The sequence below is a fragment of the Macaca mulatta genome, chromosome 19 (genome assembly GCF_049350105.2).
Source record: "Macaca mulatta isolate MMU2019108-1 chromosome 19, T2T-MMU8v2.0, whole genome shotgun sequence".
Classification (NCBI taxonomy): Eukaryota; Metazoa; Chordata; class Mammalia; order Primates; family Cercopithecidae; genus Macaca; species Macaca mulatta.
This window is the reverse complement of record NC_133424.1, coordinates 7,322,641-7,344,283: the sequence shown is the minus strand read 5'-3', so window position 1 is coordinate 7,344,283 and position 21,643 is coordinate 7,322,641. Positions and strand designations below refer to the sequence as shown.

Here is a 21,643-nt window from a genome sequence, read left to right as displayed (position 1 = left end):
CCATGAGTCCCGCCCCGCCCCAGCCGCCAGAGGTCAGCGATTAAAGATTAACTCCTAGGAGCGCGTTCCTGGGCTGGGGAAAGGAAGGCGACGGGACGGGTAGGGTGGACGGGCGAGGGCGCAGGCCTAGCGGTGCGTCCTGCTTTCCTACCTGGCCCGGGCGTCTTTGACCTAGCTCAGGTTCCTGGTCCGTGCCCCTCCCTCGAACCCTCGGTCCGTCGGTCGGTCTTTGGGTCCGATCCCACCGGCTCCGCCCGCTCACGTGACCCGGAAAGTTTAGTCACTCACCTGGGAGGAGAGCGCACTTCCGGCTTGTGCACCTGAGCCTCGATAAGAGGGCGGAGCCAAGAGGGGGGCGGGGCCGCGCTGCGGACGCACCTGTAACGGGACCCTTACACCTGCATTGCGAGCCATGTGTAGGAGTGCACAGGTGTGGAGACGCACGGGGTATGTATGTACCCGTGCACGAGGCACTCCTGCCTAGGGCAGACTTCGATGGGGAGCGCTCAATGAGAAAAAACACCCGCCCAGGCGCAATGGCTCACGCCTGTAATCCCAACACTTTGAGAGGCTGAGGCAAGAGGATCGCTTGATGCCAGGAGTCCGAGACCAGCCTGGGCAACACAGCGAGGCCTGATTCTCTACCAAAAAAAAAAAAAAGAAGAAGAAGAAAATAAGCCGGGGGCTCTGGCGTGATCCTGTAATCCCAGCGCTTTGAAAGACCAAAGCAAGAGAATCACTTGAGGCCAGGAGATCGAGATCCGCCTGGCCCACATAGGGAGCCCCATCTTTACAAAACAATAAGAAAATTAGCCGGATGTGATGGCACCCACCTGTAGTCCCAGCTACTTGGGAGGTTAGGTGGGAGGATGGATTGAGCCCAGGAGTGGAGGTTACAGTGAGTGAGCTATGACTGTACCACTGTACTCCAGCCTGGGTGACAAAGTGAGACCCTGTCTCTAAAAAAATTTTAAAAAGATAAAACACCTGTACAGTTAACATCTGTGTGGAATCAAACCTGTACAGGCATTCACATATAAGAACACATAGAAAACATCTGGCCAGGTGCGGCGGCTCATGCCTGTAATCCCAGCACTTTGGGACGTCTAGGCGGGAGGATCACCTAACGTCAGGAGTTCGAGACCAGATCAGCTTGGCCAACATGGTGAAACTCTTGGCTTTACTAAAAATACAAAAATTAGCTGAGTGTGGTGGCAGGCACCAGTAATCTCAGCTACTCGGGGGCTGAGGCAGGAGAATTGCTTGAACTCAGGAGACAAAGGTTGCAGTGAGCCGAGACTGGGCCATTGCACTCCACCCTGGGTAACAAGAGTGAAATTCCATCCCATAAAAAGAAAAAAAAATCTGCATTGAATCACAGCTATATGAAATATAACCAAGGCTGGGCATGGTGGCCCATGCCTGTAATCCTAGCACTTTGGGAGGCCGAGGCAGGTGGATCACAAGGTCATGAGTTCAAGACCAGCCTGGCCAAGATGGTGAAATCCCTGTGTCTACTAAAACAAATACAAAAATTAGCTGGCGTAGTGGTGGGTGCCTGTAATCCTAGCTACTTGGGAGGCTGAGGCAGGAGAATCGCTTGAACCCTGGAGGCGGAGGTTGCAGTGAGCCGAGGTCATGCCACTGCACTCTAGCCTGGGTGACAGAGCAAGACTCTGTCAAAAAAAAAGAGAGAAAAGAAAAGAAATATGACCAAATGGATACATACCACCAGGGTGGACAATATCTCCACAGAACACGCCTGCATTATCATCACAAACAGCTAAGGCACTCTGATGTGGAATAGACCTGTTTTAGGAACACATCTGCAGGCTCACCTATGAAATGTACAGCACTTGTATTGGGGAATTACTGGGGTGTCAGTGTCTTGTAAATACCTGTATGAGACATACCTGCATTTACGTAGACCTATATGGGACTTGGTTATATGGAAACATACCCAGATGGGTGTATACTTAACTGAAACACACCTATGGGGTGGGAGACTGTAGAATGCATTCATGGGTGGAGGGAAACCTGTTCAGAAACATACCTGTGAGGTAAGGGAAAGCACCTTGTAGGAGGAACACCTGTATGAGATTGAGCTCAAGTGAGGGGAAGAACTTGGAACTTCTGCATGGGGCACACTCACATTGACGCACATCTGTGGGTAAAACCATCAGGGCAGGGGCTCACATATACTGAGGCCTACCTGTCAAGGATGCATCTGTGAGAAAACACCTATTTGGGGGCACTTACACGGAAAAAAACCTCTGTATCACTCCATGCTGTATGGCACCTGCAAGGAACAACCGTGAATAAAAACCTCTGCTAGGGGCGTCTCTTAGAAGAGACTCATTTGTCTGGGGCACACCTGTTCCGGCACACCTGTCTAGGCAGAGGCTGGGAGTGAACCAAATGTGCCCTCACGGCTGTATCTTTGTTTTCTTTCTCTCTCTCTCTCTGTCTCTTTTCTTTTCTTCTTCTTTTTTTTTTTTTAAATTATTTATTTATTTTTGGTAGAGATGGGTATCTTGCTATATTGCCCAGGCTGGTCTCGAACTCCTGACCCTAAACGATCCTCCCATCTCAGCCTCCCAAAGTGCTAGAATTAGAGGCCTAAGCCACTGAGCCTGGCCAATGCTGTATCTTTGGATAAACGATGATGATAATAACAAGACCCCCTCCTGAGGACCCTTGGGTGACGAGTGATGATTAAAGAATAATTAGGCCAGGCCGGGCCTGGTGACCCACGCCTGTAATCCCAGCACTTTGGGAGGCTGAAGCAGGAGGATCACCTGAGATCAGGAGTTCAAGACCAGCCTGGCCCCCATGGTGAAACCTCCATCTCTACTAAAAATACAAAACTCACGGCTGGGTGCGGTGGCTCATGTCTATAATCCCAGCACTTTGGGAGGCCGAGGCGGATGGATCACGAGGTGAACAGTTCGAGACCAGCCTGGCCAACATGGTGAAACCCTGTCTCCACTAAAAATTAAAAAAATTAGCTGGGGCTGGTGGCGGGCGCCTGTAATCCCAGCTACTCGGGAGGTTGAGGCAGGAGAATCGTTTGAACCCGGGAGGCGGAGGTTGCAGTGAGCCGAGGTCGCGACATTGCACTCCAGCCTAAGCAACAACAGAGAAACTCCGTTTCAAAAAAAAAAAAAAAGGATTAATTTCTTCTAGGGGATAGAGTGATGGTTAAGGATCCCAGATCTCTTTAAACCCCTACTTTGCCCCTTAGTGGGCATCAGGACTGGGGAGAATGAGTTAACCTCCGTTTCCTTATCTGCAAAGTGCGAACGCCAGTACCACCTACCTTATAGGGTTTCGGCAACGACGACGCGAGAGGTGAGTAAAAGCCCTGGCATGTGCAACGCACTGAATCAAAGTGAGCTTTTGTTATTATTCGCTGTCAAGTGGTCTGGGCTGCCTTCCCCCTAATGGTGAATAGAGAAACTGCGCCTGAAACTAGTAGTAGGGACATTCCGCAGGTGCAGCGAGTGCTACAGGCTGGGGCCCCGCCTCCAGCGCTCGAACACTGGGATCCTCAACCCCGCGCCCGGGACATTGAGCCACCCCCTCCCCATGCCGCGCAGCGTCTCAATGCGGCCGCGGCCTCTTTAAGATCGCCTGGCAGGTGGTTGGACTGCGGGCAGGCGGCAGCCGGGGGTCCGCGGAGAGGCCCCGCCCAGGTGGGAGAAGAGGCGGGGCGGGCGGGCTCAGCCCAGGCGGCGCTGACCAATAGGAAACCGACCTTGCAGCCGCGCCGCGTGTTGATTTTCTGTTTCCCGGTCGGAGTGGGACAGAGAAAGGAGGCGCGCGGGCGGGAGGAAAGGACAGTGGGAGCGCATAGCGCCTGGATCTTCTGTTTCTGCGGCCGAGAGGAGAAGGTGTCCGGCGTGGGCGGGCAGAGAGAGAGCGAGATGTTGCAGGGTTCTTGCGTGCGTCTGGCAGAAGCGAGAACTTGAGTTCCTGAAGATTAGTGGGTGTGGCGGGGAGGTCAAGTGGAAGGGGATTATGAAACCCAATCCCCGACAGCTCTCTACCTTGCCCCCTTGGGCAAAGGGGAAAAGGGTAAACTGAGGCACGCAGAGGCGGAACTCTGAGACCACTGAGCTCCCTAGCCCCTCTTCCCAGAAAGAACTCTTGTGTTCCCTCGGCTGTGCAATACCAGACCATCCCAGACATTCCCTCCCCACGCCCCCAGCTCCGCCCTCGGTCCCCTCCCCCCAATGCGGGTCGGGGGAGGAGACGCAAGTTCTGGCGCGGGCGGCGACGGCTAGCAGTCACCACCTCCCGCAAGTGCCAGAGCCCAGCGGGCTGCACGGAGGCTGCGGAGCCGGCGGCCGCGGGAGCTGACCCTGCGGGGTCCCGGGGGGGAGGGGGAGCCGAGAAGCCCCCGCTGAGGCCGCCGCTGCCGGGCCTCCCCTCCCCCCCGGGCGGGCGCCATGCGGGGGAGCCCGGGTGACGCGGAGCGGCGGCAGCGCTGGGGTCGCCTGTTCGAGGAGCTGGACAGTAACAAGGATGGCCGCGTGGACGTGCACGAGTTGCGCCAGGGGCTGGCCAGGCTGGGCGGGGGCAACCCAGACCCCGGCGCCCAACAGGTACCCCCACTCCCGGGGACCTCCTCCCCTCCCGGCCCCGCCCGCTCGCGGTCACCTAAGCCCCGGAATGGGGCGGCCGGAGCCACCAGGGACTACCTGTGGCTAGACTCCAGGGTCTGTGTCTCTATCTCCTTCCCCCTACCCACTCGTGTTTGGCCTAACGGAATCGCTCAAGACAGGGCTGCCGAGGCCCCAAGTCTGCAGTTCCGCGACCAACACCCGATCCCCCTCCCTGGGAGCAGGGGGCGTCTGCCTGGGAAGAGATGGGGGCGCTTTCCTGCCCACTGCCCGGGACACACCCTCCTCCGGACTGCACAGCCCAAGACGTGCCCTGCTCCCACCTCCAGGAGACACACCCTCCATCCTCTGGGCACCTACTGCCCTGGCCTGCAGCTACCCCCCGTCCCTGTGTTTACATTCCCTGGCCTGCCCTTTCATGGGCTGTTCACGGGCCTGGCTCACTGTCCCGGGCTGCCCCAGCCAGGGACCCAATCCTATCTGCGGTCACCAGCAGCTGAAAATGCACCTATCACAAGGATTTGCCCCCCCGCCACCCCCACCTCCACCTTGCAGGCCCTTCCCACACCTGTAGCCCCAGATCGCCCTAAAACAACCACAGTGTCCCCGAGACCAGTCCAACCTCCCACTTCCCAACTGGGAAAAACCAAGGCCTCAGCCACTCCGCTTGGTTCTCTCCTACCCCACGTCACCCAGGGCTGCCTCCAAAGGGAACTCCTAGGACCCCCATGTGGACAGGGTTTTTTAAAGAGGCAGTTGGGTTCAACAGGAATGAGGTACCTAAAAAAAAAATAAAAACTAAAAACAAGAGACGGCTGGGAGGACAGGCTTTAGAGACGAGAACCCAAGGTTACCATTTCCTGGTTCTGTGACCTTGAACTGGTGGCTTGACCTTGCAGAGCCTCAGTTTGCTCACCAGGAAAACTAGACCACTCACACCCACGGCACAGACCTGTGGTGGCTGTAGGGATCTGACTGAGAAGCTAGCCGACTGAGGGAGAAGTGGGGTGATACCTTCTGTCCCCTTCCTCAAGGCACTGGGGGCTCTGGGCTCCTAAGGCATAAGGTGACGTGCGTCCCCTCCAGATCAGGAGCAGGTTGCTGGAGTCACCTCTGTCCCCTTTTCCTCTGCCAGGGTATCTCCTCTGAGGGTGACGCTGACCCAGATGGCGGGCTTGACCTGGAGGAATTTTCCCGCTACCTCCAGGAGCGGGAACAGCGTCTGCTGCTCATGTTTCACAGTCTTGACCGGAACCAGGACGGTAAGGTGGGGCCGCCTGCCTGCAGGCCCCCAGGGATAGGGCTGTGGGGGCCCTAGAGACATCAATGGGGCTAGAACTGGCAGCCTAGGAGGAGAGGGGGAGGGCCGCTTCTCCCCGATGACTCACAGGCTATTTCAGGAGCGCTCCTCACCCCCCAGCTAGGTGGTTCGAGGCCCAGCCAGCCCATCCCACCTCTTTTCCCTTCTGGGGCAGAACCCTGATAATTACCCTTAGGTTTTTCTTTTTTTTCTTTTTTTTTTTTTTCTTTTTTTTTTGAGACGGAGTCTCGCTCTATGGCCCAGGCTGGAGTGCAGTGTCACAATCTCGGCTCACTACAAGCTCCGCCTCCCGGGTTCACGCCATTCTCCTGCCTCAGCCTCCGGAGTAGCTGGGACTACAGGCGCCCGCCACCTCGCCCAGCTACTTTTTTGTATTTTTTAGTAGAGACAGGGTTTCACAGTGTTAGCCAGGATGGTCTCAATCTCCTGACCTCGTCATCCGCCCGTCTCGGCCTCCCAAAGTGCTGGGATTACAGGCGTGAGCCACCGCGCCCGGCACCCTTAGGTTTTTCTACGGGGCAAAGATACCCTATGCTGTTCCTGGGTACCCCGTAGGACAGAGATCCCCTCATAGCAGCATCTGGATTGCGGATATTGCCTCTCAATTCCCCATGGCATAGAGACCCCCAGTTACCCCTGGATTCCTTCATTCATTCACAGAACAGAGAAGCCGCCCCAGTATTTCCCGGTTCCACCTCTCTGACCCCAGTGAGTCAGGGATCCCCCCAGAGCCCTGCTGCAAACCTCGTCCTGGGTTTCTGGAGCCCCTGATCTTGCTAGACCACCTCCATTCCAAGCTGTTCTGATCCTTGGTTCTGGGGCTCCCCAGGTGTCCTCACACGCACATCCTTCCCCACCTCCGGCCCCCTCCCCAGGTCACATTGACGTCTCTGAGATCCAACAGAGTTTCCGAGCTCTGGGCATTTCCATCACGCTGGAGCAGGCGGAGAAAATTCTGCACAGGTGAGTCACTGGGGGTCTGGAATCCAAAGTAACTCAGGACGCAGTGACCCCTTGGCCATCTCTGTCTTCTGGGCTCCAGACCCAGTCCCAAGGAGGATACAGCTGAGATGTTGGGGCTTTGAAGTCAGACAGATCTGGCCAGGTGCGGTGGCTCGCATCTGCAATCCCAGCACATTGGGAGATGGAGGCAGGTGGATCACCTGAGGTCAGGAGTTTGAGACCAGCCTGGTCAACATGGTAAAGCCCCATCTCTACTAAAAATACAAACATTGGCCGGGTGTGGTGGCACATGCCTGTAATTCCAGCTATTTGGGAGGCTGAGACACGGGAATCCCTTAAACCCAAAGGGCAGAGGTTGCAGTGAGTCATGATCATGCCAGGGCACTCTAACCAGGGTGACGGAATGAGATTCTGTCTGGAAAAAAAAAAAGAAAAATTCAAATTGAAGCCAGACAGATCTGGGACCAGTTGCCTTTCTTAGCCTCAGTTTCCCCCTCTAGAAAATGAGGGTAATGTGGCTGGGCATGGTGGCTCACCCCTATGATCCTGGCATTTTGGGAGGCTGAGGCAGGTGGATCACGAGGTCAAGAGATCGAGACCATCCTGGCCAACATGGTGAAACCCCGACTCTACTAAAAATACAAAAATTAGCTGGGCGTGGTGGTGTGCACCTGTAGTCCCAGCTACATGGGAGGCTGAGGCAGGAGAATCTCTTGAACCCGGGAGGCGGAGGTTGCAGTGAGCCGAGATTGCACCATTGCACTCCAGCCTGGGCGACAGAGCGAGACTCTGTCTCAAAACAAAAGAAAAAAAAAGAAGAAAAAAAAAAAGAAAATGATGGCAATACTGCTACGTCTCCAATAGGGTTGATATGAGGACTTGAACCTCCCAAACTGCAAAACCTAGCAGAACTTCACCCAAGCCTAGCCCACCCCCAGGCACTGAGCCTGCCCTCCACCCTCACTCTTCCCTCAGCATGGACCGAGACGGCACAATGACCATTGACTGGCAAGAATGGCGCGACCACTTCCTGTTGCATTCGCTGGAAAATGTGGAAGACGTGCTGTATTTCTGGAAGCATTCCACGGTGAGGTGGGGGTGGTTTTCCCTGGCTGAAGGCTGTGCCCTCTTCCCCAGGGGGGGCGTTGCTCCGATCTCCCCTGGGCTTGGACGGGCTGGGCCAGGACTTTCCAGAAGGAGAAGGCACTGGCAGCAGCTGAGGAATGAGGGTCTGTTCCTCTTTCTCCACTTGGGGTTCAAGGGTCCCATTTGGGACATCTCTGCTGTCTGATTGAAGCGCAGTCCTTGAGACTTACATCGGGGCCTCTGGGGACAGCGTGCGGGGGTTGCGGGTGCAGGAAAGAAAGAGCTCACCAGATGGGGCACCAGGCCTCCCACCTTCCACCCACACAGCTCCCTTCTGCTGGGTTCTCTGCCTGGATAAAGGATTCTACCACTGAACGGAATCGTTCAAAAACCACAGTCTTCGCTGGGCGCGGTGGCTCACGCCTGGAATCCCAGCACTTTGGGAGGCCGAGGCAGGCAGATCACGAGATCAGGAGATTGAGACCATCCTGGCTAACATGGTGAAACCCCATCTCTACTAAAAATACCAAAAAAAATTAGCCAGGCGTAGTGGCGGGCGCCTGTAGTCCCAGCTACTAGAGAGGCAGAGGCAGGAGAATGGCGTGAACCCGGGAGGCAGAGCTTTCAGTGAGCCAAGATCATGTCACTGCACTCCAGCCTGGGCGACAAAGCCAGACTCCATCTCAAAAAAAAAAACACAGTCTTCAGAGGATCCAGTGGGAGCCACTAGAGAGGGTAGTGGGGATTTGCTTCACCCTAGTTCCTGGGTGAAGTATCTATGAGCAATGTGTCCTGTAGCATCCGGAGGGGGATCCATCTGTGGGATCCGGTGAGAACCTCTTTGGAGATCCAGAGACTCCCACCCCAGAGGATTCATGGGGACTTTGGTTGGAAATTCTAGACAGGAGATAATTCTTGCACAGGGATTCCCTGTGGAGGAGATCCCTATGAGATCTGGTGGATCCCTGAGAAGGATCTGCTGGGGTCCTTATATGGGAGGTGCCTGGTAAGATCTTGTATGGCCCTGGAGGGATCTTCTGGAATCATTATATGGAATACCCTTGAGTGGGATCTTTCAGTAGAATCTCATTTGCCCTGGAGGGATTTTTTTTTTGCTATTAGAGACAGGGTCTTACTCTGTTGCCCAGGCTGGAATGCAGTTGTATGATCATAGCTCATTGTAGCCTCGAACTCCTGGGCTCAAGCAATCCTCCCGCCTTGGCCTCCTGAGTAGCTGGCACTACAGGCACATGCCTGGCCAATTTTTGTAGAGATGGGATCTTGCTCTGTTGCCCAGGCTGGTCTTGAACTCCTGCCCCCAAGGAATTCTCCCACCTTGGCCTCCCAAAGTGCTGAGACTACAGATGTGAGCCACCACGCCCAGCCTGGAGGGATCTTTATGTGGCAGATACTTGAATAGGATTCTTTAGTGGGATTTGGCACATCCTATGGTCGGATTTGGTAGTAGGATATTGGGATCTTCTAAGGAGGCTGCTAGGTTAGATGCTTTGGTGACACCTGGTAGGATCCAACAGGACTCTTCTGGGATCTCCAAGCAAGAGTCATTGGCAGACTCTAGGGTATCCTAGGATTCATGGAGGAAACTCCCCTATTTAGGACTGAGTCACATCTCCCTGTCCCTACCATGGCATGACACCCCCAGCACCTGTATCTTCAGGTCCTGGACATTGGCGAATGCCTGACAGTGCCGGATGAGTTCTCAAAGCAGGAAAAACTGACGGGCATGTGGTGGAAGCAGCTGGTGGCCGGCGCAGTGGCAGGCGCCGTGTCACGGACAGGCACGGCCCCTCTGGACCGCCTCAAGGTCTTCATGCAGGTGAGGGACCCTGGAGAGATCTGCCCCCTCCCCAAGACCTGACATCTGGGAGGGGACCTCCAAGCTGTTGTCTCCCCATTCAGGTCCATGCCTCAAAGACCAACCGGCTGAACATCCTGGGGGGGCTTCGAAGCATGGTCCTCGAGGGGGGCATCCGCTCCCTGTGGCGCGGCAATGGTATTAATGTACTCAAGATTGCCCCTGAGTCAGCTATCAAGTTCATGGCCTATGAGCAGGTGAGGGCAGGTACAGGGAGGAATGTACTTGCCACAGGAAAGACGGGGCTGTACATAAAGATTTATGGAATTGGCTTGGGGGGTGGGTGGTGAACACAGTTCCCCAGGATCAGGCATCTGCTCCTCTGCATGAATGCCCACAGCAGGCCAGTTCTGTGGAAGCCAGGAGAACAGTGGAGTGCAAGGAAGGTTCAACCCCCATGGTCCTACCCATCCCTGTGTCTCCCCGCCTCAGATCAAGAGGGCCATCCTGGGGCAGCAGGAGACACTGCATGTGCAGGAGCGCTTCGTGGCTGGCTCCCTGGCTGGTGCCACAGCCCAAACCATCATTTACCCCATGGAGGTGAGAAGGAGGGACCCCGGTGGAGGCCCCATGGCAGGGTGGGGGGCCTGCTGTACCCATCTCACTCCGCATTTCATCATATCCATTGGGATTATACCTTTGTCTCTCTGATTTGGAGTATAGCTCATCACAGTAATGCTATTTCATATGTAGCCTGTCTGGGTGTTACAACTGAGATATAATTTCTGGGGAAGGTAGTGTTGGTTATCCTTGTTTGGACGGTAGTTGCAGGAGCCAGCTGTTTATAAATATGCGTCCTCTAAGGATAGGGTGCATGTTCCCAGGGACGTTGTATCTAGGTGTCACCAACTGTTTATGATTATGCCTCTTCTAAGGATAGACTGTCCTAGCTACATGTTTTCAGATAAATTATTTCAGGTTTCAGGTTATGCAGTGTATTGTTCAGATTCTGAAAGTGACAGAAAACTTAAATCATGTCAACTGGGCATGATGTCTAGCGCCTGTAATCCCAGCACTTTGGGAGGCCGAGGCAGGTGGATTCCCTGAGGTCAGGAGTTCAAGACCAGCTTGATGAACATGGTGAAATACCGTCTTTCCTAAAAATACAAAAATTAGCTGGGGGCCGGGCGCGGTGGCTCAAGCCTGTAATCCCAGCACTTTGGGAGGCCGAGACGGGCGGATCACGAGGTCAGGAGATCGAGACCATCCTGGCTAACACAATGAAACCCCGTCTCTACTAAAAATACAAAAAAATTAGCCGGGCGAGGTGGCGGGCGCCTGTAGTCCCAGCTATTCGGGAGGCTGAGGCAGGAGAATGGCGTAAACCCGGGAGGCAGAGCTTGCAGTGAGCCGAGATAGCGCCACTGCACTCCAGCCTGGGCGACAGAGCGAGACTCCGTCTCAAAAAAAAAAAAAAAAAAAAATTAGCTGGGGATGGTGGTGGGCGCCTGTAATCCCAGATACTCGGGAAGCTGAGGCAGGAGAATGACTTGAACCTGGGAGGTAGTGGTTGCAGTGAACCAAGATCGTGTCACTGCACTCAGCCTGGGCAACAGAGCAAGACTCTATCTCAAAAAAAAAAAAAGAAAGAAAAACTTCAATCACGTCAACAAAGTCTACAGATGAGCATTTCAGGCTGGGATGGTAGCTTCAGAGTGTCAGAGATGCAGGTTCTTTCTGTCTATCTTGTTGTTACACAACCTCGTGGACTAATGTGGCTGCTTGTGCTCTGTTCATCACATTCCACAGTCCAGCCAGGAAGGAAGAAGAGACAAAAGAGGAAACACCTCCCCACCTCTAAGGATGCTTTCTGAACCTCATGTGTACCTCTTTCTCTTCCTTCTATTTCTTTGGCTAGGACATAGTGACATAGCCACATACCCAGGGCATCTGGGAAATGTCATCTTTCTTTCTAGTGGCTGTGTGCTTGCTGAAAGTTACAGTTTCTGTATGAAAGCAGAAGGGAACAAGATACTGGAGGTCTGGGAATGATGGCTCATGCCTGTAATCCCAGTCCTTTGGGAGGTGGAAGCAGGAGAATCGCTTAAGCCCAGGATTTCGAGACCAGCATGGGCAACGTAGCAAGTCCTCATCTCTACAGAAATGACCAAAAAATAAAATAAAGATATCAGGACACAGTTACTGGTGGTGCCACATGCGTGCACTTTGGTAGGTGTAACTATTTCTAGGTATAGAGATTTGGGGATAGCAGAAGATTCTGGAGTAGGTGGTTTTTAAAATTCGGTTGTTCTCAGGGCATCTGTTTTCAAGAGTAGCTATTTCTAGGTGTCTTCATTCCTGGATGTAGTGATTTGGTGGGGGCAGCTTTTCCAGGGATAACCAGGTTCTCCCCAGGTGCTGAAGACACGGCTGACCTTGCGCCGGACGGGCCAGTACAAGGGGCTGCTGGACTGCGCCAGGCGGATCCTGGAGAGGGAGGGGCCCCGTGCCTTCTACCGCGGCTACCTGCCCAACGTGCTGGGCATCATCCCCTATGCGGGCATCGACCTGGCCGTCTATGAGGTCTGTGGGCAGCCCGCCCCTCCCTCCCTGCTCCCCTCTGGGATTTGCCCACAGGACACCCCTTCCCCTTCCCCTGGGGCTGGCTCGGTTGACCTTCTATAGCTAGAGAAAGGCATTTATGAAGTGAGGAGCACTTTGGACCTGGGAATCCTGGGGAACCCTTGCAGGTATTCGACTCTCCCACTTCTCCACTTAATTTTGATTAGCAGTTCAGCCTTCCCAGGTCACCTGAAAGTCAGGGACCACTCTAGCTGACAGAACCATAAGAGCTGGCAAAGATTACAAAAATTAGCCGGGCATGGTGGTGTGTGTTTATAATCCCAGCTACTCCAAGAGGCTGAGGCATGAGAATTGCTTGAGCCCGGGAGGCAGAGGTTGCGGTAAGCCAACATCCCGCTACTGCACTCCAGCCTGGGCGACACAGCAAGACTCCTTTTCAAAAAAAAAAGAAAAAGAAAAAGCAGGCAAAGATGAGTCTCAAAGACACCCAACTTCCCCAAAGCACGTGTCAGACCCGGCCTCTGTCTCTAAGTCAAGGTCATCTTCAGGGCCTGCCCATTTGAGCATCTGCTGTTACCACAAGAACCACACCCAATCACCAGCATCTTGAGACCTTTATCAACGCAGGCAGGTCCAGACAGTTCTTGCTCTTTTTCTTCCAGGGGCCTTATCTGTAGTTTTTACCTTCTCCTAGTGGGATCGCCAGGTCTTCCCAATTAGCATGGTCCTGGATGTCCCCAAGCGTTCCCTCCAAAATCTTTGTATGCAAGACAGGGCCTGCTTCACGGGCATGTGACCTGTGAAGTCGCAAAGGGCCCCATGCTCAGAAGGGCCCTGTGCTTGATGCAACGCTCTGCTGCTGCTGTCTTGAAATTATTTTTATTTATTTATTTATTTTTGAGATGGAGTCTCGCTTTTGCCGCCCAGGCGCAATCTCGGCTCACTGCAACCTACACCTCCTGGGTTCAAGCAATTCTCTTGCCTCAGTCTCCCGAATAGCTGGGATTACAGGCATGCACCACCATGCCTGGCTAATTTTTTTTTTTTTTTTTCTTTTTTGAGACAGAGTCTCACTCTGTCTCCCAGGCTGGAGTGCAGTGGTGTGATCTCAGCTCACTGCAAGCTCTGCCTCTCGGGTTCACGCCATTCTCCTGCCTCAGCCTCCTGTGTAGCTGGGACTACAGGTGCCTGCCACCATGCCCAGCTAATTGTTTTGTATTTTTAGTAGAGGCAAGGTTTCACTGTGTTAACCAGGATGGTCTCGATCTCCTGACCTCATGATCCACCCACCTCGGCCTCCCAAAGTGCTGGAATTACAGGCGTGAGCCACCGTGCCCAGCCTAATTTTTGTATTTTTAGTACAGATGGGGTTTCTCCATGTTGGCCAGGCTGGTCTCAAACTCCTGACTTTAAGTGATCCACCCACCTCGGCCTCCCAGAGTGCCAGGATTACAGGTGTGAACCACCGTGCCAGGCCTGAAATTCTTAATTTTTTTTTTTTTTCTCAGACAGAGTCGCACTCTGTTGCCCAGGCTGGAGTGCAGTGGCACGATCTGGGCCCACTGCAGCCTCCACCTACCAGGTTCAAGGAATTCTCCTGCCTCAGCCTCCCCAGTAGCTGCGATTACAGGTGCCTGCCACCATGCCTGGCTAATTTTTGTATGTTTAGTAGACAGGGTTTCACCGTGTTGCGCAGGCTGGTCTCAAACTCCTGACCTTAGGTGATCCCCCCTACCTCAACCTCCCAAAGTGCTGGGATGACAGGTATGAGCCACCACACCTGGTCAATAATTTTTGAACAAGGGACCCTCACCCTTTTACATTTTGCACTGGATCCTGCAAATTATGTAGCTGATTCTGATCTAATAGACACTGTTCCTGCCATCTTTACCTGCCCGCCCCAGCACCTGGCATCTAGACAACCAAATGAGACAAGACCGTTGCTCACTCATTCATTTGTTCCTTCATTTTATTGTTCACTCATTCGCTTAGTGACTATTTACTGAGCATCTACTCTGTGCTAGGCCCTGTGCAGATTGTTGCGGATGTCGTGTTGATTGAGACCAGCACGGTCCCTGCCATCCTAGAATGCCCATTTCCATAAACAAGGCAGGCAATCAACCAGCAAATAAGATAGTTTCAGCTCCTAGAAAAGCTCTCAGAAGATCACGAGCCAGGATTTGTCATCTTCAGTAACAGTGGGCGGGAGGGGGGTTGAGGAACACCTCCAAGAAGGTGACATTGAAGCCATGGGTTGGGCGTATTATCACAAGGGAGTGTGCACAAATCTAGTACCCAGGTCCGGAAGCAAGAACAAATATGGCCTTTTGGAGGAGTGGAAGTCTCAGGTGGCTGGGGGGAACTGATCAAGGCAGGAGACAGGTTCTTCTAAGTGCAATAAGAAGCCATTAAGAAGTGTGAGGAGGCCGGGCGCGGTGGCTCAAGCCTGTAATCCCAGCACTTTGGGAGGCCGAGGCGGGTGGATCACGAGGTCAGGAGATCGAGACTATCCTGGCTAACATGGTGAAACCCCGTCTCTACTAAAATTACAAAAAACTAGCCGGGCGTGGTGGAGGGCGCCTGTAGTCTCAGCTACTTGGGAGGCTGAGGCGGGAGAATGGCGTGAACCCGGGAGGCGGAGCTTGCAGTGAGCCGAGATCACGCCACTGCACTCCAGCCTGGGAGACACAGCGAGACTCCATCTCAAAAAAAAAAAAAAAAAAAAAAAAAGAAGTGTGAGGAGAGGCCAGGCGCGGTGGTTCACGCCTATAATCCCAGCACTTTGGGAAGCCAAGGCCGGTGGATCACTTGAGGTCAGGAGTTCAAGACCATCCTGGCCAACATGGTGAAACCCCGTCTCTGCTAAAAATACAAAAATTAGCCAGGCGTGGTGGCGGGCACCTATAATCCCAGCTACTCAGGAAGCTGAGGCAGGAGAATCGCTTGAACCTGGGGCAGGGCGTGGGGGTTGCAGTGAGCCAAGATCTCGCCACTGCACAGGTGACAGAGTGAAACTCCATCTCGAAAACAAAAAAAGAGTTGTGAGTAGAAATAAGATGCAGCCAGGGGCAGTGACTTGTGCCTGTAATTCCAGCACTTTGGGAAGCCGAGGTGGGAGGATTGCTTGAGCCGAGGAGTTCGAGACCAGTCTCTACAAAACAATTTAAAAATTAGCCAGGTGGCCGAGCGCATGACTCACACCTGTAATCACAGTACTTTGGGAGGCCAAGGCGAGCGAATCACGAGGTCAGGAGATCGAGACCATCCTGGCCAACATGGTGAAACCCAGTCTCTACTAAAAATACAAAAAATTAGCTGGATGTGGTGGCGGGCACCTATAGTCCCAGCTGCTCGGGAGGCTGAGGCAGGAGAATGGCGTGAACCCGGGAGGCAGAGCTTGCAGTGAGCAAGATCGCGCCACTGCACTCCAGCCTGGGCGACAGAGCGAGACTCCGTCTCAGGGAAAAAAAAAAAAAAAGAGCCAGGTGTGGTGGTGCACACCTGTAGTCCCAACTACTCAGGAGGGTGAGATGGGAGAACTGCTTGAGCCCAGTAGGCAGAGGTTGCAGTGAGCTGTGATCATGCCAATGAACTCAAGCTTCAGCAACAGAGCAAGACCCTGTCTCCAAAAAAAAAAAAGAAAGAAAGAAAAAGAAAGGAGGCAAAATCTTATTTAATGCATTCTTTGCCCAAAAAGGGACTTTAGAAGTCTAAGAGGTTTTAGAAACCTGGACCCTCTTGGAGTTTCAAAATCTGTGTTTGTCCCTTAAAGGCTCCAAGAAGTCTCTTAATAAAGTGATTTAATGTTTTTGTTTTTAACCCAGTGCTTTCCATATTAATCTAGTCTTTAGAACTTTTTTTTTCTTTTTTTTTTTGAGACAAAGTCTCTCTCTCTCTCACCCAGGCTGGAGTGCAGTGGTACGATCTCAGCTCACTCCAACCTCTGCCTCCTGGATTCAAGCAATTCTGCTGCCTCAGCCTCCCAAGTAGCTGGGATTACAGGTGTGCGCCACCACGCCAGGCTAATTTTTGTATTTTTAGTAGAGACAGGGTTTCACCATGTTGGCCAGGCTAGTCTTGAACTCCTGACCTCAAGTGATCCGCCCACCTCATCTTCCCAAAATGCTGGGGTTGCCAGACGCGGTGGCTCACACCTGTAATCCCAGCACTTTCGGAGGCCGAGGCAGGTTGATCACAAGGTCATGAGATCAAGACCATCCTGATCAACATGGTGAAACCCCGTCTCTACTAAAAATACAAAAAATAGCTGGGTGTGGTGGTGGGCACCTGTAATCCCAGCTACTCAGGAAGCTGAGACAGGAGAATTGCTTGAACCTGGGAGGCAGAGGTTGCCGTGAGCCGAGATCGCGCCACTGCACTCCAGCCTGGGCAAGAGAGCAAGATTGCATCTCTAAAAAAAAAAAAAAGAAAAAAACAAGTGCTGGGATTATAGGCATGAGCCACTGCACCCAGCCATCTTTAGAACTTCTTTTCAATAGATTAATCTTAATAATAACCCATTAAACATCTATTTGGCAAGTGCTGTTCTAGACCCAACAGAAGGCTTCTAAAGTTGCAAAGGCAATAATGTTAACTACTTGCCTGTTTTACCCAGTCTGTGCCTGGGCTAGGCATTACTAATCCATCACAGCACTGAGTCCCCCTCAACACAATTCCAGTTTCAGGCAGCAATTTCTGGTGGATTAGAATTGGCATAGGAAATGAAACTTACAAGCTTCTCCCAGCCACAAGGCAAAGAAGGTCTTGTTCTTACAGTCACCTTGGCAGAAGGCTTCAGAAGGGATTAGCCACCCTAAAGCCTTCAGGCGTACAGTTCTAGATTCACATGTGGCTGTGAATGGTAGTTCTCACCTTTATTTTGTAGCTTTGGGCAAGTAACTTTCCCTGAGCTTCAGTTTCTTTTCTATAAAATAGAGATAATAGGGAAGGGGTGTGGTGGCTCACTCCTGTAATCCCAGCACTTTGGGAGGCAGAGGCAGGCGGATCACTTGCGGTCAGGAGTTGGAGACCATCCTGGCCAACATGGTAAAACCCCGTCTCTGCTAAAAATACAAAAATCAGCTGGTTGTGGTGGTGTGTGCCTGCAATCCCAGCTACCTGGGAGGCTGAGACAGGAGAATTGCTTGAACTTGGGAGGTGGAGGTTGCAGCGAGCCGAGATTGTGCTCCAGCCTGGGCAACAGAGCAAGACTCCGTCTCAAAAAAAAAAAAAAAATGCAAAAAATTAGCCAAGCCTGGTGGCACATGCCTGTAATCCCAGCTACTTGGGAGGCTGATACAGGAGAATAACTTAAACCTGGGAGGTGGGGTTGCAGTGAGCCGAGATGGTGCCATTGCACTCCAACCCAGGTGACAGAGTGAGACTCTGTCTCAAAAAATAATAATAAAATAAAAATAAAGATAATTAGCCAGGTGTGGTGGTGCACAGCCGTAATCCTGGCTACTCAGGAGGTTGAGATGGGAGGATCACCTGAGCCCAGGAGGCAGAGGTTGCAGTGAGCTGAGATTGTACCACTGCACTCCAGCCTGGGTGACAGAGCAAGACCCTGTCTCAATAATAATAATAGTTTTGGTCTTAGTTTGAGATCCTTCCAAAACAGACCCTGAAACTGGGACGTGAGGGGATTTATTGGACGTGAGTGATTTATTGGGGAGGTAATGAGACAGGGAGTCAATGCATGCAGTATGAGTATGTTAGTTTCCTAGGACTGCTGTAACAAAGTATCACAAACTGGTTGGCTTAAAACAACAGAAAGTTACTGTCTCACAGTTCTGGAGGCCAGAAGTGCAAAATCAAGGTGTCAGCAGAGCCATACTCCCTCTCAAACTTGTAGGAGAGAATCCTTCCTTCCTTCTTTCAGTTTCTACTTGTTCCCAGCAACCCTGGACATTCTTTGGCTTGTAGATACATTCACTCAAATCTCTGCCTCTGCTGTCACCTGGCTGTCTTTCTCCATGTGTGTCTCTGTCTTTGTGTGTCTCTGTCTTTCTCCTCTATGGACACCAGTCATACTGGCCTAAGGTCTACCCTACTACCCTACTCATCTTAACGAATTAGATCTGCAAAGACCCTATTTCCAAAGAACGTCACCTTCTAAGGTACTGGGGGTCAGGACATCAACATGTTCCCCCCCAAAGTGGGGACATGATTCAACCCATAACAGTATGTTATCAAGCAAGTTACCATTCCTAGCAAATGGAGTTCCAGCCCTCTAGAAACCTGTGGGAGGCAACATAGGACATTCTGCATCAGAGAGGTGAGGGAGCTGGGGTATTGATACACCAAGCCAGTCTTTTGAAGGTTGCATCTGAAGATGCTAATTTCCCAGTGCTTCCTGCCCATTCCTAAGTGGTCAGAGCAGGCTGGCCTGGGTTCAGAGAAAGTCCACAAGCAAAGTCTTTGGGTAGATGCTGGCAGTAAGAAGTCGGCAGGTCTGAATTGGAGTGGGAAGGGATGAAGGTGGTATACTCACAGCATCTGCCACAGGACTGTCTTTGGAGAGTGTTTGTTTGTTTTTGAGATAGAGTCTTGCTCTTATTGCCCAGGCTGGAGTGCAGTAGTGTGATCTTGCCTTGATGCAACCTCCGCCTCCCCAGTTCAGGCGATTCTCCTGCCTCAGCTTCCTGAGTGGCTAGGATTACAGGTGCCTGCCACCATACCAGTTTATTTTTGTATTTTTAGGAGAGATGGAGTTTTGCCATGTTGGCCAGGCTGGTCTCGAACTCCTAACCTCAAGAAATCCGCCCACCTCAGCCTCCCAAAGCACTGGAATTATAGGCGTGAGACACCAGGCCCAACTTTTTTTTTTTTTTTTTTTTTTTTTTTTGATACTGAGTCTTACTCTTGTCGCCCAGGCTGGAATGCATTCCAGCTCACTAGAAATTCCTGGATTCAAGCAATCCTCCCACCTCAGCCTCCTGAGTAGCTGGGACCACAGGCATGCACCATCACATCCAGTTTTTTTGTTTGTTTGTTTGTTTGTTTTTGTAGAGACAGAGTCTCGCTATGTTGTTGAGGCTGGTCTCTGGCTGCTGGGCTCAAACGATCCTCTTGACTCGGCCTCCCAAAGTGCTGGGATTAAAGGCGTGAGTCACCATGCCCAGCCTTTTGTTGCTGTTGTTGTTTTTAATTTATTCTTTTTTTTTTTTTTTTTTTTTTTGAGACAGAGTCTTGCTCTGTCACCCAGGCTGGAGTGCAGTGGCGCAATCTTGGCTCACTGGAAGCTCCACCTCCCGGGTTCACGCCATTCTCCTGCCTCAGCCTCCCGAGTAGCTGGAACTACAGGCACCCACCACCACGCCGGCTAATTTTTTGTATTTTCGGTAGAGACGGGGTTTCACCGTGTGAGCCAGGATGGTCTCAATCTCCTGACCTCGTGATCCACCCGCCTCGGCCTCCCAAAGTGCTGGGATTACAGGCGTGAGCCACCGCACCCGGCCGTTTTTAATTTATTCTTTACCCTTCTTGCAAGCGATCAAGTTATAAACTTAGTGTCTTAAAACAACACAAATGTATTACCTTACAGTTCTGGAGGTCAGAAATCCAAAATGGGGGTCTTACTGGGCTTTATAAAATCGAGATGTTGGCAGGGCTGTGTTCCTTCTGGAGGCTCCAGGAGAAAATCTGTTTCCTTGCCTTGACAAAGCTTCTAGAGGCCGCCTGCACTCCTTGGCTTGTGGTCCCTTCCATCTTCAAAGCCAGCAACATAGCATCTTCCAATCTCTCTCTTGCTTCTTCTTCTGTCTTTAAACCTACTTTTCTAGCTCTTAGAAGGGCCCTTGTGCCAGGCACGGTAACTCACGCCTATAATCCCAGCACTTTGAGCCGCCGGGGCAGGTGGATCACCTGAGGTCAAGAGTTTGAGACCACTCTGGCCAACATGGTGAAACCCCGTCTCTACTAATAATACAAAAATTAGCCGGGCATGATGGCACACACTTGTAATCCCAGCTATTTGAGAGGCTGAGGCAGGAGAATCGCTTGAACCCGGGAGGCGGACGTTGCAATAAACCGAGATTGCACCATTGCACTCCTGCCTGGGCAACAAGAGCGAAACTCCATCTCCGGGGGGAAAAAAGAAGAAGGGCCCTGTGCCAGGCATGGTGGCTTGTCATCCCAGCACTTTGGGAGGCTGAGGAGGGAGGATCGCTTGAGCCCAGGAGTTTGAGACCAGCCTGGGCAACATAATGAGACTCCATCTGTATAAAAAGAAAAATAATGAGGCCGAGCACAGTGGCTCACATCTGTAATCCCAGCAGTTTGGGAGGCCAAGCCAGGCAGATGACAAGGTCAGGAGATTGAGACCATCCTGGCCAACACGGTAGAAACCCCGTCTCTACTAAAAATACAAAAATTAGCCGGGTATGGTAGCACACACCTGTAGTCCCAGCTACCTGGGAGGCTGAGACAAGAGAATCACTTGAGCCCAGGAGGCGGAGGTTGGAGTGAGCTGAGATCATGCTACTGCACTCCAGCCTAGATGATAGAGCAAGACTTCATCTCAGAATAATAATAATAATTAAAAAAAAAAAAAGAAGGACCCTTGTGATGGCATTGGGCCACTCCAACAATGCAAAATAATCTCATCTCAAGATCCTTAACTGAATCCCATCTACAAAGCCCTTTGTGTCATCTTGGGTAACATATGCAGAGGTTCCAGAGATTAGGGCATAGTCAGTACAGGGGACCCTTATTCCACCTACCAGAGAGGGTCCAGATGAGAACTGGGTGAGGGGATGCAGGGAAAGGGCTGGCTCAGCCCCTAGGAGGTACTAAGTGCTCAGCTAGTAGCAGCTGTCATGGGATACAGAACCGGCCAGCAAGGCCTTTGAAGCCAGGGTCCTGGGGTCACCCACCCCAACCTTCCCTACTCCCTTCTCCACTCCAGACTCTGAAGAACTGGTGGCTTCAGCAGTACAGCCACGACTCGGCAGACCCAGGCATCCTCGTGCTCCTGGCCTGCGGTACCATATCCAGCACCTGCGGCCAGATAGCCAGTTACCCCCTGGCCCTGGTCCGGACCCGCATGCAGGCACAAGGTGAGGCCTGGGCGGGAGGATGGGGCAGGGAGAGTCTCATCGCTTGGGCCCCAGCTTCTCCCAGGTAAAGCCCTGGGCTGGGATCCCCTCCTGGATTTGGATGGGTTTCTCTGGGCCTCAGTTTCCCCACTTGTGACATTGAAATGAGAGTCCTTTACTTTCATGGAGCTGAGGATTAACTAGGAAAACA

The 21,643-nt window shown here is 52.4% G+C and overlaps 1 protein-coding gene and 1 long non-coding RNA gene across 8 annotated transcripts in view; one reads left to right on the top strand and one right to left on the bottom strand.

Moving 5' to 3' along the window:
* Nucleotides 1–159: 159 nt before the first annotated feature.
* Nucleotides 160–5,965, bottom strand: LOC106994620 (uncharacterized). Of its 3 annotated transcripts, XR_003725139.2 has the most exons (6): nucleotides 5,640–5,965; nucleotides 3,758–3,975; nucleotides 3,320–3,440; nucleotides 2,260–2,299; nucleotides 2,054–2,164; nucleotides 671–1,676 (listed from the first exon to the last, which is right to left on the bottom strand). It is a non-coding gene; the product is annotated as an uncharacterized LOC106994620 (long non-coding RNA). The 3 variants fall into 3 exon arrangements; XR_013409631.1 differs by lacking the exons at nucleotides 671–1,676; nucleotides 3,758–3,975; nucleotides 5,640–5,965 and adding an exon at nucleotides 160–288 and having other exon boundaries at nucleotides 3,320–3,678; XR_013409630.1 differs by lacking the exons at nucleotides 671–1,676; nucleotides 3,758–3,975; nucleotides 5,640–5,965 and having other exon boundaries at nucleotides 2,024–2,164; nucleotides 3,320–3,678.
* Nucleotides 4,288–21,643, top strand: part of SLC25A23 (solute carrier family 25 member 23) — a 25,718-nt gene continuing 8,362 nt past the window's right edge. Inside the window, exons 1-9 of one of the 5 annotated variants that reach the window (XM_015122625.3) lie at nucleotides 4,288–4,607; nucleotides 5,761–5,887; nucleotides 6,822–6,909; nucleotides 7,885–7,996; nucleotides 9,674–9,832; nucleotides 9,916–10,068; nucleotides 10,304–10,411; nucleotides 12,227–12,394; nucleotides 21,303–21,453. In XM_015122625.3, the coding sequence (XP_014978111.1) occupies nucleotides 4,452–4,607; nucleotides 5,761–5,887; nucleotides 6,822–6,909; nucleotides 7,885–7,996; nucleotides 9,674–9,832; nucleotides 9,916–10,068; nucleotides 10,304–10,411; nucleotides 12,227–12,394; nucleotides 21,303–21,453 (1,222 nt within the window). In that variant the 5' untranslated portion in view covers nucleotides 4,288–4,451. 5 annotated transcript variants of the gene reach the window in all.